General features: G+C 41.3%; 1 protein-coding gene across 2 annotated transcripts in view; it reads right to left on the bottom strand.

The window, feature by feature from the left end:
* Positions 1–16,998, bottom strand: part of pgs1 (phosphatidylglycerophosphate synthase 1) — a 33,713-nt gene extending 16,715 nt beyond the window's left edge. The window contains exons 1-3 of one of the 2 annotated variants that reach the window (XM_018097672.2): positions 16,892–16,962; positions 15,284–15,504; positions 314–512 (exon numbers count right to left, since the gene is read on the bottom strand). In XM_018097672.2, coding sequence (XP_017953161.2) covers positions 314–319 — 6 coding nt within the window. In that variant the 5' untranslated portion in view covers positions 320–512; positions 15,284–15,504; positions 16,892–16,962. 2 annotated transcript variants of the gene reach the window in all.

Genomic DNA, 16,998 nt, shown 5'->3' with positions numbered 1-16,998 from the left:
ATGTTTAAACAAAAAAAAAACGAAACAAAATAAAAAGCTACATGCTCAATAGCATTAATAGCTACTTGAAATATAGGAAAATGACTGAAATGGTAATTTGTGGGTTCTGCTGTCCTGAGGAAGAAATGCATTAAAATAGGTGGCAATTCTAATTAATTCACCCCTATGTAAGCATAATGAATAATGAATAATGTCCAATCATTGCTTAAATACCATATCCAAAGGGGCAGTGAGCAGCTCTGCATAATGCTTATCTATCTGCCCCTGACACTGGTTTCAGTCATTGAGGTTCAATCGCTGACCAGATTTTTACCTTCATGACCTCGTAGAATTCAGATGGGGTAGAAAGAACCTTCACATTTGAGCTTGAGATGCCAAATTCTGGAACCAGATTTCCAATCCACTGGAACTGATGAGTCCCATGGGGGCTGAAACAGCCCAGAGCAGGGTATTTTGCAGTAATTTGTGGTGCAGACTGAGCCAGAAGTGGAGCCAGGAGAACCAGTGGAGTCCTAGAGAAAAATAGAAGGGAACAAACTAAATATTTCTAATGGCCAATAGCTGTAATCGAAATGCTTGCCCTATAGGCCTACTGTGTGGATTGTGAGGCACATATGTATGCTGGTAGGAAGGTTTGGCTCATATTCCTTCCTTCTTGTTGATGATTGACCTAATTCCAAAGTTTATGAGAAGTACTGTCCCATGTCCCATTTGAGTACAACCATACTGGATCATATATCGTTGTATCCAGTTGATTACTGAAGGGCACCCTACACAAATCAAAGAGTTTGCAGAGAAAGTGAGAGTCCTACTTTGTGTGCCCTCCGCAAATTTTAAAGTCTTCAGAATTTTTATAATTTTTACCTTGGGAAAAGTGTGTATCATTGTGTACCTGCTGGAGGGAATCTACTAAGGTCACAACTGCATTTAACCAGACTGACAGTCTAGGTATGGCATTTCATGTTTCAGGATAGGCATCCACACCCCCATATCAAGTGACTAACCCTCTGGAATTGTATTGCAATTCAACATTTGATCTGAGAGATCACCTGCCCCTCCCAAACTGAGAGCACTTAGAGGCATTTTCTTTGGTGTATAAGCCACTGTTTGTATAGTTCTTTGGCACTTGAGACAACGAAGGGTGAACACACACGGAGCACTAGTAGCAGCTACTTGTCACGCTTACTAAAATAGGCAATTCTGATAATTTACTGATAATTGTGTCAATGCGTATTTTAGCAGAGGCAATTCTCAGTATTGTCTATGAAGTTTAGTAGTTGTGCTACTAGTAGCTCAGTGTGTTTTCACCCTAAGGGCTCTGGCACACGGCGGTGCGATTTCACGCAAATCGCCGAAAAAGCCTCGCAAGTCTTTTTTGGCGATTTCGGGAAATCGCGCCGCCGCATGTTCCATCCTGCCGGCGACTTACATGTTTGCCGGTGGGATGGCAGGGGAAGGCAACTCGGGGAGATTAGTCGCCCGCGAACAGGGAGTTTTGTCGCGGGCGACTAATCTCCCCGTGTGCCAGAGCCCTAAAGCAAAGGTTTCACCTTTACATGATCCTTTCTTGCTCCAAAAAATAACAGAACTTGCTGAGAACAAATGCAGTGGCTAATCCCTAACAAAAGGGCAGGGGCAAAAATGGTCAATGCCCTAACCAACATCCTCCCTATACTGTGCCAAAATGTTTTACTGTGTATGGATGGGGAAGTTAAATTGAATAAAAACACAACTTTGGAAATAGGATGCATCACCACTGCATGTTTCGGATACTTTAAATATTAATTTCATGTATAAGTTTGATGAATAAGAACTTATATCCACAGCAAGATATCAGTTGTCTATTTAATGGTTATGAGCAATGCAAGATAAACAGAATTGTCATTATTCCCTCAACATTACCTCCTACTCTCTGTCTTAAATCATTTTCCAAAATGCCATATATTAAAGATGACATATGGGAGATTCAAAGAAAACCTGCCATACGGGAAGGGGTATTTGGTGCTGGGAAGTCCCAGACTTTTTATCAGTCACTGTAGCCACTTCCAGAATTTTCACCCATGTTACTGAAACTAACCATACAGAAAGAAGGAACTGACGAAGTGTGTGTCAGAGCAAGACTGGAACAAACGTATCTGGGCAATTCTGGCCTTCTCAGACATGAGGTCAACTGGTCCATTATATGCAACTTTGGAATTTAGATTTTATACGGAGATGTGTATCAGAACTGAGGAGAGACCTAATCTGTACAATAGAAAGTTAGGGAAAGAAAGGTTTGGATTTATTGAATGAGTGGACCTGAATGTCATCAACTTTATTCACGCTTTTGCATGTAGAGAGGACTAAATGTATTAAGCTGCCTTAAACAAACTCTAAGGAATATATACATCACCACTCCACAGGCATTATTTTTTATATATGTAAAGGTCGTCATACACGGGCCGATTCTAGCTGCCGATATCGGTCCCTTAGACTGATTCGGCAGCTTATCGGCCCGTGTATGGGCAGTAACGACAGGCCTACACGATTGACATCTGGCCTGAAATCGTCAAGATCTCGATCGGGCAGGTTTGAAAATGAGTCGGCTCTAGTTGCCAATATCAGTCTTCGGCAAGCGAGCGGATCTTAGCATGTATGGCTACCTTAAGCTCTAGGCCACTGCCAATTAGCAGGGCAATACACTTCTGCAGATCTCCCCCAATTCATGTTTCTGACCAAACTAAACTAATATATGGCTATTAACAACATACATTAATTAATTATATATTTCAAGGCTGAGCCCCTGTTTCCCTACCATCAAAGATTATTTTTTTTGTTAAATTGGAACTAGGTAACTCTACGAATATTTATAATAAGTCCAGTAACTTGTGTTAAAAATGACTAGTGGGCTGGGCCCCCAAGGGGACTATAATAAGTGGCAGGGAAACCTAGTCTGAAAGTCAGGAATGGAAACGTTTTGGGAAAAGGCCTATTTGATGTATTTTATAGGCTTGAAAGCCCAGTTTGAAGGCCATTTTGGCAAGAATCAGGGTGTTATTATTAAAACTACAGCTAAATGAACGATCTGCCAATATACTAGTGACCTTGTTACAAGCTAAAGATGGCCCTGAGCAAAAGTTTGAACTTCAAGTCCAACATTGGTTTAGAGAGTTGCCCTAACCTTTATTAAATTGCTTCTATGAAACAGAGGGTAGACAATAAAATGCTACACTTAGAAAACTGGTCAAACACAGAAATCAACTGAAAAAAAGTCATGCTTTTTGGAGTACTACTTGAAAACAGCTGAACTGGAAAAAGGTGTTTGGGATGTGAACTTCCCCGTTATAAAACTGTACATGCACCACAAAATTTGTATTAAACTAACTGCACACAGAATAAACCTGACCAGTTTTTTCAATTTCTATTCAGCTTTTTATACTGCCATTAAATAGCTGAAAGGGCTAAACTCCACAGGAGATTTTGATCAGATTTCGTGGGTCAGATTTTATCTGATCTTGTCATGCAACAGCACGCAACTCCAAGATGTAATGTAATGTCGGCTGTAGTTGTATGGTGTGTTTTGTTCATGCATCTCCATCTGACAGCCAATTTATTTTAAAGGGATACTGTCATGATGTACATCCGACTTGTAGTTTGTGTTTTGTCAGTCCAACACCATCCTACAAAATCTGCCATGGAGTTCAGCCCTATATCTATCATGTCGAACAGAGATTAAGGCACTTTAGTTCAAACTAATAAAAAAGGCCACTATCTAACCATTTAAGAGATTACTTCTTTTTACAGAAATTGTGTCATTTGTTGAGAAGTCAGTGATAAAATTCAACTATTGTGTAGGGGATGCTTGGCATATTATTTCAAAGGTCCTGATCACAGCAAAAGGAAAAGAGTAAAAAAAAGTACCAGTAACAGTAATTTACCCAATTTCTGGGATCTTGTTTCAACAGTGTGATTCATGACAAAAGGTAATGTGTAACGGTCACTTATACTAAAGGCTAAATTCCCAGAAGCCAGCTGTTTGCAACGCCAGGTCAGTGCAAGAAGGATCTGAGTCACAGCCCTCAGGAACTGCATTCTCCAGGCAGGAACTGCCCTTCAGACACCCCTTGCCTCTGTATGCCTCAATACCCAGAGAATGAAGGAATCAAAAATGCCACATTGTCAACTCCCATGGGTTAAATAAATAATGGCTGTCATTCAATGTACAGGTATAGGACCTGTTATCCAGAATGCTCGGGACCTGGGGCTTTCCGGCTAAGGGATCTTTCCATAATTTGGATCTCCATACCTTAAGTCTACTAAAAAATCATTTAAACATCATTTAAACCCAATAGGATTGTTTGCCTCCAATAAAGATAAATTATATGTTAGTTGGGATCAAGTACAGGTACTGTTTTATTATTACAGAGAAAAAGGAAATCATTTTTAAAAATTAGAATTATTTGCTTTTAATGGAGTCTATGGGAGATTGCCTTCGTAATTTGGAACTTTCTGCATAATGAGTTTCTGGATAAGGGATCCTATACCTGTACAATAGTTCCTAAATGGCCAAAGCACTAGGTGCAAAACAACTAAACAACTGCAGCACATAAAGGGAACTGAGCTGTATGGACATAAATTGAAAACAACTGGACTTATTGCTTTGTTTGAATTAAAGTCATGGCCCAATCAAGATGCAGCAAATACAAACTTGTTGCATTCACTCATAACCAAGCCCTTCACAAAATGCTACGTGTGATATACCTCTTGGGGTTGGACTATAACAATAAAATTAACTCTGCCAAATACTTGAATGTCCTTGTACTAAACAGAAGAAACATGACTTTTAAGCACTAGAAACAATATTTTGTCCAGATGCAAGCAAATTGTTTTATTTATTAACAAATTAGTGTTTAGTTTTGGCCCAAATCTTTTGACATAGCTTAATGATGTGGCTGTCTGGGTTAGTTCTGGCTCCATTCACTTCATAGCTGCTTACAAAGTAACACTGGTTGATATGGATAACTAGACCAGAAGCAACATGTGCCTGTTATTACATTGCCCAAAGCTTGCAAAACCACAATTACAACAAAAGCTCTCACCCCTGAAAAGCTGATTACCAAATAGGCACCACCAAATACTAGAAATCCTCTTGTACTTTCAAGCAATGCTATGTGGTACAATTGCTCAATTAAGCAAAGCAATGCCAGATCATCGGTTGTTTTACGTGTATGGGAGATGGCCGTTCTGTAATTTGAAACTTTCTGGATAACGGGGTTCAGGGTAAGGGATCCCATACCATTTTTTTTTCAGAACTGATTTGACTGTAAAACTTTAAGGGAGACCTAAAACCTAACTAAAGAAATAGGCTAGAAATCTTAGCTTAGTAGGGAAGATCTGTGCCCCCAAAAAAGGCCCCCCATTAGCTCCCCATCTCCCTGACACATAAATGGGCAATATATCAAGAAATGGCAGGAACAAAAGATTGCATGTCTGTTTAAACACCCAGTAGTGATGAGTGTTACAAGAAGTACTGGAAATCACTAGGATCTGATTTGGAACAATATAAACAGAACACTGTACATACAAATACTGGCAGTAAGGGGGAAGGGGAGAAAAAGATTTCCAGAAACTCAGATTAAGGCACGCCTGATAAAAACCTACAGTAAAGAAAGAGAATCAAATGTCTCTAGAGAAACACAGCCTTACAACTCTAAGTACGGTATTCATCTTTGCAAAGCAAAAAATCGTGCACTTTGTCCATTGCCTTCAGGCTCTGTTGTTGGTAGTAAGGCCAGGGCTTACCCAAGGGATTTTTAAACTTGCCCAATAGACACTGTGTAGGGTATTAACTCTGGGCAGTTAGGGCTAAACTCCACGGGAGATTTTCATAATATATCGTGGGTCAGATTTTAGGCCAGATTCAATCCAATGAAAAAAAGATTTATCACGTAGGAACTCATGTATGAGATTCAATTTGAGATGCAATTCAATTCAGAAAACCTTGTGTCATGGTTTATCACATGAACACTCTATTAAAGACTATGGGGAAAAAACTGGAACTGAATAAGGAAAGAAGGTTTTTTCTCCTCAAATTGAATCACATCCATGAGCTTTTACATGATAATGAGTTCACTTTTTCTCACTGAATTGAATCTGATATTGTTATGCAACTGCATCTATATCCGTTAGTTAATGTATTTCAGTGTCTTTCAGGCACCTTTAGATTTTATCTCGTCAGATGAAGACGCAGCATGCATTGTTCCCTTCGACAGGTGCATTGTGTCAGATGGCAAATCTTTCATGTAGTTTACACATTGGATTTTTGTATCAGTTCCATTATATTTTAGCCCATGCAACTGATTTGTTGGTTGTCTCCCGTGGACTTTAGCCTTTACTCTCCCAGTTTCTTGGAACTGTTAAGGAAAAAGCAAAAGGAAAAAGTAATTTGCCTGGGGTGGTGCCAAATGGTGTCTTTATATTGCTACATGCGTCTTTTGTGATTCTGTAAAACACAGGAGCAGTACAGGACTTTCCTATCTCTCCCATTTAACTAAAGACAACACTTGGAATAAGGAATTAGATTGTGGTGCCGTGTTCCTCATACAGTGCCCCAGACAGGTGCCTCTCTTCTTCAAAAACACTTGGAATGAGGAATTAGATTGTAGTGCCATGTTCCTCATACAGTGACCCAGACAGGTGCCTCTCTTCTTCAAAAAACACTTGGAATGAGGAATTAGATTGTAGTGCCGTGTTCCTCATACAGTGCCCCAGACAGGTGCCTCTCTTCTTCAAAAACACTTGGAATGAGGAATTAGATTGTGGTGCCGTGTTCCTCATATAGTGCCCCAGACAGGTGCCTCTCTTCTTCAAAAACACTTGGAATGAGGAATTAGATTGTAGTGCCGTGTTCCTCATACAGTGCCCCAGACAGGTGCCTCTCTTCTTCAAAAAACACTTGGAATGAGGAGTTAGATTGTGGTGCAGTGTTCCTTATACAGTTCCCCAGACAGGTGCCTATCTTCTTCAAAAACACTTGGAATGAGGCATTAGATTGTGGTGCAGTGTTCCTCATACGGTTCCCCAGACAAGTGCCTCTCTTCTTCTTCAAATAAATTATTTTTTGAGGAGCACTACAATCCACTTCATCTTCTCCGCATGCCCTTCTAAGTTTCCAAAAATGTCTTTGGGTGGGTGAATGTAATCACTGGGGGGTGCCTAACAACATGGCATCCACCTGTAATTGTATCTTTCCTTGTTCTTTAAGGTGCCCATGTGGGGTGAGATATCAGAAGAGGGAACAGGGCACAACGGTGCAGTGCCTGCGAAACAGGAACAGAAGAGAGACTGCAACTCGGTCTAACCCTGGGCCAATGAGTAGAACGCTGGTGTTTTTAAATGCTACTTTTGGAAGTGCAATGAAATTGGGCGAAGTGATTTCCAAATAAAATTACTACCTTAGATGCACTTTCATTTTTCAGATAAGTTTAACTGTGGAGAAAATGGAAAGATCCAGAGAAAAGCTGCAGTGGTAAAATGTTCTTGGTGGTACACAATTTTATAGGATTCCCCAGAACCAAGAAGAGCCATAAAAATACATACAGCTGACTATCATTTAATCATTTAATGAATTTGCTGTCCAAGGTAATCATGATTGAGTAACTGATATCCATGTTATGAGCTAAGATGAGCCTTGTTCACAGGATTCTTAAAGTTGCTGCAACTTTTGTAGAAAAGCCATCTTTGGCTAACACCCTTAAACTGTGCATTACAGTATTCTCAGTATAGCAGAACTCCATACCAGGAAAACAGAAAAAAACTGCCAATAGTTTATCTGAACAACTATTATTGCACAATTGGTTATCAGATACTAAAGTTTGATGGGTTAATAGTGGTTTAAACGAGTTATCATGAAATAACCGCAACATACCATGAGTAACAGGGCAGCGCAACACAAAAAAAAAATCTTGGGTAAGACTATTTTGGATTTGAGGAAATGAGAAGTGAGGTATTACTTTTATGGAGATGCAAAAATAGAAGCACTCAATAAATAACTTCGGGGCAACAAGAGGCAGTAACAGAAAGAGCTGTGGATCTAAGGATTTATTGACCTTCAGAGCTTTAAATAAGATAAAAATACAAGCAATAAATTAATTTTCAGGAATCTATCAGACTAAACAGCTAGTACATTTTAACACACACAGGCAATTTATACAATCCGCTTATTTGCAACCAAAAGCCATGACTAGTAATCTATCAGTCTGTGCAAGTCAAAGATGACTGCTTGAAACACTGACCACGGTTGGATGATGACCAGATGCCCTTTTTAGACAAAGAATTTGGATTAGTGCAAGTTAGCCATCTACATGTGTGGCCTGTACGCTAACAGACCAGATAGTTTTAAAAGCATCCGCCTCATAATCTGAATTTCTACGCTTAAATGTTATTGTGCAAAAAAAAAAAAAAAAAAAGGGACTGAAAAAAAAATTAACCAACTTTCTTGTAATTGCGGAGGATTTCTAATTTACAAGAACATGACTAATGCGATATTTGGCAAGAGGAGCCCTTTTGCACAAGGAAATAGTGCAAACAATAGACCAGAACACAGTGGGGAACAGCCAAAATTCAACTGTGCAGATGTAATCATGTCCTTCTAAACTCCCAATAAGATTTCGTTAAAGAGGTAAAAAAAAAATGTCTAACTTAGATCTACGTAACTCCCCAAAATGAGCTCAGCTACTCCAGTCTGCATGAAGCCGTAAGACATTGCCTCATTGTGTACACAGTAGTGTAGAGGGTAGTATTTTAGCTTGTGGGTAGAGTTACTCATTATTTATAGACTCTCCTCCTCTATACACATTAACTTTACATCTATCCCATGGAGTAAGATAGGAAAACAGCTGCTAATGACGACAACTAATGTGAATCATACACTCATTCAATTTTATGGCCATTTTTGTTAAAGGAGACATATTGGATAAATGGAAAAAAACTAATTTTGTAGGCAATTATGAATAATATATGAGGCTGGTTTTACTTTGGGCTAAAATTGAATACTGTCTACAAAAATGGCCCCTTTATTGGAGCATCCTATAGTTCCTCTCAGGTATCTGTCCATGTTTTAAATGAGGGTGGGGGAGGGGAGAGCCAATCACAGCCCTGCACTCACACAAGTAAAAACAGGCTTTAGTTCCCTATCAGGTCAGCTTAGCTGCTGATTGGTTCCTATCCTAAAGTGCAGTGTGCTGCAGGCCCCCCTGCACATCCAGAGAATTCAGCCAGCAGGAAGTGGAACAAGTGGGCAGGACTAGTGGGGTTTTGGTGGAATTTCTCAATAAATCATCCCGAAACACAACTTTTTTTAAGCACAATCCTTCTATATTTAGAGGAGTATAATTCACTGGTACATTCTTATTTTAATATGATATGTCTCCTTAATCAACTAATCAAGCTGCATCAGTGTACAGATTGCACTACTACATTGTAGTGAACTCCAAGATGTCCCTTTTGGCAAATCAGGAGTTGTTTTGCATGAGACTATATAGGGGGTCTTCAAAATACATGCACAACAGACCGCATATTTATAAAGTGCCAACATATCCTGCTGCGCTGCACAAACATGTAATCCCTGGATTATTTCACTTAGTGCTAATTCCCAGAATCAGTCCAACTAAACCAGAGTCTCAGCAGTGGGGTGGGAAAGCAAAATCATTTGGGCTCGTGGTGGGTGACTGCTCACCACACGCAGGATATGAGGGCTGCTGCAGCCATTCTGAATCAAGTCATGCTTCATTTCTGGGAAATGTTACTAAACAACAAAATACTCACTTCTTCTGAAGGGAAATAAGTAAATAAAGAATGAGACTGACCGAGTTACCCTGTCATCCCCAAAACAGAATGAAAGGCAATAAATGGGTAAGAATAGATGGCCGCCAGATATATTTTTTTCAAGATTTGTCACCCACAACCAGTATGCAAAAAATAGTATCTCCTGAGAATTACCAGCAGGGCTTTTTATAGCACTAGCAGGAATTGAAGGGGAGATGGGGACACATTATGAGAATCTGTTTCATGTGTAAAGCATGAGGCAAAGTTTTCCACTAGGGGTAACTCAGATCTCAATGTCAAAGCACCACAGCCTGTAATGATTTCTCATAGCTTTGCAACATTTGCCCCTTATGGGACCACATATACCCTCTATTTCTTACATTCATACACCTCATATACACATTCATATACCTCAATTTTACACGCACACACACACACACATATTATATACTGGTATCTGACCCCTTATCCAGAAACCCATTATCCAGAAATTTCCGAATTACGGAAAGGTCATCTCCCATAGACTTCATTTTAATCAAAGAATTCACTTTTGAAAATGATTTCCTTTTTCTCTGTAATAATAAAACAGTACCTGTACTTGATCCCAATTAAGGTATAATTAATCCTTATTGGAGCCGAAACAATCCTATTGGGTTTATTTAATGTTTAAATCATTTTTTTTAATAGACTTTAAGGTAGGAGATCCGAATTATGGAACCCCTTATCCGGAAAACCCCAGGTCCTGAGCTTTCTGGATAATGGGTCCCATACCTGTATATATTCACCAAAGAGAAGTGGCACTGCTGCAAACTCTGGGTGCAAAAGCACTTAGCCCGCTGGTACAGGCTGACATACAAAAATCCACCAAAAAAGTCCTACACTCTGAACACATTATTGTTAGAAACACATAGAAAAAAAGGCAACGTTTCAGAGCGTCCCACTCCTTTATCAAGCCACCTTCTGCATATTTGACAGTCAGAAAAGAGAAAACAAAAAAATTTTTCTTACAGAGCTAATGCCTGTAGCCATACAAATGTTCTTTCTGCTATTTAAAGCTTGCATTTTGAAAGGCTATTACAGTAAGTAACAACATGGAAAAAACATGATGAAAGGACTCATGTGATCAAGACAATGTGAGCCAGAGCTCAACTGTATGTTCCAGACTGACACTGCACACTGGTACGGTTACAGGGGACAGATTCCAATTAAAGTGCCAGCAGCGACTCAGCTTCATGGATGATGAGCACACACCACTAATTTAAGATTTACTGGCTTGTCTCAGTCTCAGTCTCAGTAAGGCACAGGGATGCTGTAAGAATTTCCCACACAACCCTAGAAGGAATAAATATTTCCTGTCTGTACGCATCTGACTTAAGTTGGCCGATTTCAGCCCAGATATTAGTCGGACAGGCCCGTCATTAGTGCCCATACACAGCCTGATGAGCTACCGAGTCGGACTAAGGGACCGATATCGGCAGCTAGAGTCGGCCCATGTATGGTCACCTTTACCTATGAATTGCAGTTTGATCCTTTAGGTTGTTGCCCACTACCTCTTCTTTCTCCAATACACTGTACATGTACATAACTGTGCCCCCCTCTCCCTAGGGCACAGATGCCAGTGCAGACACTTTCTAGGGATCCACCAAATTCAATATTTCTGAGCCAAATACTGAATTCCAAACCTAATTTGCAAATCTGCATTTAGGAAAAAAAACTAACTGCATATAAATGGTTGCATTCAGTTGTTCATTGCTTTAAAGTTATTTTACTAAGGGTTCCAGATATGGTACATCCTTACTTATAACATTCGGGGAATTAATCTAACAAGCCTATATCCAGAGGGTCCATTAAAAGAGGCCAATTCCCCATAGAGCTAATGTACTTTGTAACTGGTAGAGCATCCCAATGTCTGACACCTAACATAGAAATATCATATAGCAGAAGTTTTCCAAACTGCTGGCCCCTAAAGGTCACCCGACACAGGGGAGTAATTATCAAAGGGTAAAATTTAAGTTTGCCACAGTCTGAGAGGGGAACTCTACAGTTTTTATTTCACTGAGACTATTACCCTCTGGTAATTTCATCAGACATGTATGATATCTACTCTTACATATGTGTGTAGGCTGCTGCTAACGGCTGCCCCAACTGCTGTCAAGTCCCATTACCATGTAGTTTGGACTGTTTCCCAAAATCCCCAACCCTAGAGTACGTTATGGTCAGGACTACAAGAGCAAGCAAACATTTGTTTAGTCAAAAACCTTATCATCTACATTAGTAAAAACCTGAGGTCAGCCTCCCACAACAGGTAAGAATCACATTAAAATATTCTGATCAACAATATACAGAAATATACCTTATGCTAAACTGCATAACTACAGTATAATATATTAAAGGAGAAGGTAAAAACTAAGTAAGCTTTATCAGAAAGGTCTATGTAAATACAGCCATAAGCACTCACAGAAACACTGCACTGATTCCTCTATCAAAAGAAACACAGGATTCCTTTTCTTATTTTGTCTACACATGTTCTTCTGTCTACACATGTTCTTCTGTCAGACTTTCTGTTCTCAGAAAATTCTTAAGGGCATCGGCACGAGTCTGCTCAGTTTGCTCCTCTTTCCCTCTCCCCTTCCCTTCTCCTCCTTGCCCTCCCATCAGAAATCGCTCCCCCTTCCAACTCTGTGTAATCTGAGCTACCAGCAGCCAGATCTGCTGAACAGAAGCTACTGAGACCAAGCTTAAATGGCAGCTGCTATCTAAAACAAACAGAGAGAGGTTTTAGGGCTGTTTACTCAGGTATGGCTTACTGCAGAATAAATACAGCATTCTAGCTTGCAATTATGTGGCTAATCAATGCAAAAATGACTTTCCTTCTCCCTTAATTGCATCCACTAATCCACCTAATTCCTTCATATGGCATATTCCATATTTCACCTGTAACTTTTCCATTACTAAAACACATTGCCTTTTCAAAATTAAGTGAACCTGATGGCAACGCACAGATAGGAAGTAGAAACAAAAAGTTGTATAACCAAATTTATTAGGTGAGACTTTTCAGCATCAAGTTGTCCACACCTAGGGATAGGCTTTGTGCCAAATTATTTTTATAACTTGTATCTGTACACCCCAATATTGTGCTTTTATGCTGCTTCACGGCCCCTTCTGGAAGGTTACGGTAGTGTTACAATTGTATAAGGAAAAAACAATTCTAAAAAGAAAATAAATCTTGATCTGTTTTGCAAAATATAATGGATTTGGCTTCAGTCAGAACACCCAACTCAACCTTTCTGGCTGTTTATCTTCTGTTTCTAAAGTTAGCCTGCATTTCTGAGAATTTAGAATTATTTCAAGAAAGTATGATTTCTTAACTTTCACTTTGTAGACGCCTTAACTAAAAATGACACCTGTGAGGGTGGTTAGGTAGACAAAAGAGGTGATCTCAAGAGCAAGCCTTCTCCTATTAGCACAAACCTGTATGAGCCTATCATAGCTAGAATCCAATAGACCAGTGCTGTCCAACTGGCGGCCCGCGGGCCGCATGCGGCCCGCGACCCCCCTCTGTGTGGCCCTCCACCTGTCTGGCTGCTTTGATGGCTTACTCTTGTGTAAGCTTTAAATGGTATCAGTACTGTGATTAACTGGCCCCCTGCATGGTTCTCACCTCAGATTCAGGCTGTAATCAGGCTGTATTGTTTAAATATGTAATCCCCTGTGTTGTTCACACCTTTTAGTTTCTGCATTGTTCACCCCCTGCAGTGTTCACACCTCAGGCTCAGGCTGTAATCACCCACATTGTTCCCCTGTTCACACCTCAGGAGCAGTAGAAACCCACAAATAATCCCTGCATACCACAAAAAGAACATATACTGAGGTGGTACTGCAATTAAAAGGTTTTTTAATATATAGTTATTGTGCAGACTGTAGGAGCAGTGCCAGCATTGTGTCACTGTAGGCTGCCTGTGTGTTCCATACAGGCAGCATAGGGCAAGCAGAGTATGGCACACACAGGCAGGGTAGGGAAGGCAGAGTATGGCACACACCAGCCAAGAATGGCACACACAGTGAAAGTATGGCACACGCAGGCAGGGTAGGGAAGGCAGAGTATGGCACACACAGACAGAGTAGGGCAAGCAGAGTATGGCACACACAGGCCAAGTTTGGCACAAACCAGCCAAGAATGGCACACACAGTGAAAGTATGGCACACAGAGGCAGGGTAGGGAAGGCAGAGTATGGCACACACAGGCAGGGTATGGCAGGCAGAGTATGGCACACACAGGCCAAGTATGGCACAAACCAGCCAAGAATGGCACACACAGTGAAAGTATGGCACACAGGCAGGGTAGGGCAGGCAGAGTATGGCACACACAGGCAGGGTAGGGAAGGCAGAGTATGGCACACACAAAGGCAGGGTAGGGTAGGCAGAGTATGGCACACAGGCAGAGTATGGCAGGTTTTTGCTGTACTACAACCATTAATATGGGTATGGTCATGTGATAACATGGGTGTGGTTTCAAGTGGGTGCGGTTTCAAAAAGGGGAGTGGTCAAAACTGGCTTCCATTATCGGCCCTCCACCACGTAGGTCGGAAAAATTCCGGCCCTCGGTACAACAGAAGTTGGACAGCACTGCAATAGACTATTGCTCCTTGTATACCACAGTTAAGGTGGCCATATGTGTGAAGATCCGCTCGCTTGGCGAGGTTGCCAAGCCAGCGGATCTTCTCCCGATATCCCCACCTACGGGTGGGCGATATCGGGGAAAATGTAGGCTAATTTGATCACTTGGCCCAATTATATTGGTGGCAATGGGGAAGTCGGTTCGATCCGATCCAACAAAATCTTTTAACCTGCCCGATCGATATCTGGCCAATTTCAGGCCAGATATCGATCGGACATGCCCCCACGTTCCTGCCCCTACCCTGGCCGATAAGCTGCCGAATTGGTCCAAGGGACCGATATCGGCAGCTACAATCGGCCGGTGTATGACCACCTTTAGTATGGCAACAGATTCTCTTTTCAGATGTTACACTCTGACTCCCCCAAATGATTAAATGGTCAGTTATAACCCTTGAAATAAATGGCATACATAATTACCCCTATAAGCACCCTCAAACAGCATGCCCTTGGTGTACAATACATAATTACCCCAGTATGCACCCTCATGTTGTACGATTGCAACTACCAATACAATATTGGAACCTTGACTTTGATTTTATTGTTAGAATATGTTACGCTTTCCTAAGTTTTAAATAACAAGAATAAAAAATTGAGCTTTATTACAGTTCTAGCTTCCATTCCTAATAAAACTAAGAGAATTGACAGTGGAGAGATTTACATACAAAGGCCAGTTTCCATGAAATCTGAACAGTCAGCCAATGGGCCCTCTAAATTCATTCACATGTGATCTGGTTAACTTTATTCATCCAATTTATCAGTCTGCTGGCTTGGATGCCAATCTGGAAGGGAACTAGTCACTCACCTCAAACACACACCAATAACACATGAAAAGTGAATTTTTCAGTCCAACCATTTGCATTCTGGTCCATTAATTAGGAACTAAATGTACACCGCAATGGCCCAGTGTATTTCTGTGTAAGTCCATTCGTCTTCTCTTTATTCCAGTCTGGGCAGGGGCATGCACAGTAGAATGAAAGCCAAATTAGGCGCAAAACGCGGGCTTTCTTCACTCAACTGAGCAAGCTGGAGCCGCAAGAAATAAAGACAGAAGAGGATGGAAGGTCAACTCTGTTCTAGTGCAGTTTTCTGCTAAAAGGAGCACTGCCCCAGGGTATCAGGAAAGTGATTATAATCACTGTGTGGCGCCTAATATTTTGGAACCTCCCATGATTACGCCTTTAGGGCAACTAATCTCCCCAAAATGCCATCCCACCGGCTAGAATGTAAATCGCCAGTGGGATGGCATACGTGGCGGCACGATTTGCCAATGTCGCCGAAGTTTTCTCTCAAGGCAACTTCGGCGAATCGCGCTGCTGCATATGCCATCCCACCGGCGATTTACATTCTAGCCGGTGGGATGGCATTTCGAGGAGATTTGACGCACAGCGAATAATCTCCCTGTGTGTCACAGCCCTTAGGGTGAAGACAAACGGAGCTACTAGTAGCAGTTAAGGCCCCCATACACGGGCCGACTATAGCTGCCGATATCGGTCCCTTGGACCGATTCGGCAGCTAATCGTATAGTGTATGGGCACCTTTACTTGTAGTGGCTACTAAAATAGACAATGCTAATCATTTACTGATAACAGTCTCAACATGTGTTTTGGCAGAGGCATTTCTCAGTATTGTCTATAGCAGGGTATTTTTTGGCATTTAGTAGCCGTGAAAAGGTAGCTGCTACTAGTAGCTCTGTGTGTCTTCACCCTTAGTTCTCCTTTAAAATCAGGCAACTGCCTCATAACTCTGAAATGAAGGGGCTGACAAAAAAATAACACTAGCCAAGGCAAAGAGTATCTCAGACTCATCTCATATACAAAGTAACCAGGTGAAACAGACTCAAAGCCACAAGGTCACAGCTTTAACCAAAGTCACCATAAATAAAAGACCCTGTCTACAATACTAAGAATATCCAACAGGCATATGAACCAGCAGTGCATTCACTTCCAACACTGGCAGATATAACAGGTGCCATATAACAGAAGAGCTTGGCACTTCTGCTGTTTGTTATTAGTAGGGATAGAAATACTTGCCCCTGTAGCTCTGCACACACAGCAGAAGCAGCGATGCGGCCTGAAGCAAAGCCCTCAGCTTTACATGGATCTATTATTAAATAAAAAGTCACGTGTAACAATCATTTTATAAACATTATGGCTTTCAAACCTGCAGCATTACAGAGAGTCACCTACATTACACTATGGGGTTTGCAGTTTCGCACCTACAAATCCCAATGTGGGCTGAAGCCTTCCTGGTCTGCCAAAGCCACGTCTAATCTACTTCTGGTGCGACTGTATAGTGTGTGTACTGTGTGAGCGCAAACAAGGTTACAAAGCGGCTGAATGCGTCCCTAGTAACAAAGCTCTACCAGTGACGCAGCGACATGCACTTTATTGCGTTAACTCGGCTCCTATACCTGCCCCTGCGGTCCCTGTTGCGATTGCAAAACCGAGCGAGCAGAGCCACCAACCCGGGACCCCCCAGCCGTCTCCAAAGGGCTGCCGGCGCCGCCATCTTATCCGG

This window comes from Xenopus tropicalis, chromosome 10 (assembly GCF_000004195.4).
Source record: "Xenopus tropicalis strain Nigerian chromosome 10, UCB_Xtro_10.0, whole genome shotgun sequence".
NCBI lineage: Eukaryota > Metazoa > Chordata > Amphibia > Anura > Pipidae > Xenopus > Xenopus tropicalis.
This window is presented reverse-complemented; position numbering and strand designations above follow the sequence as displayed.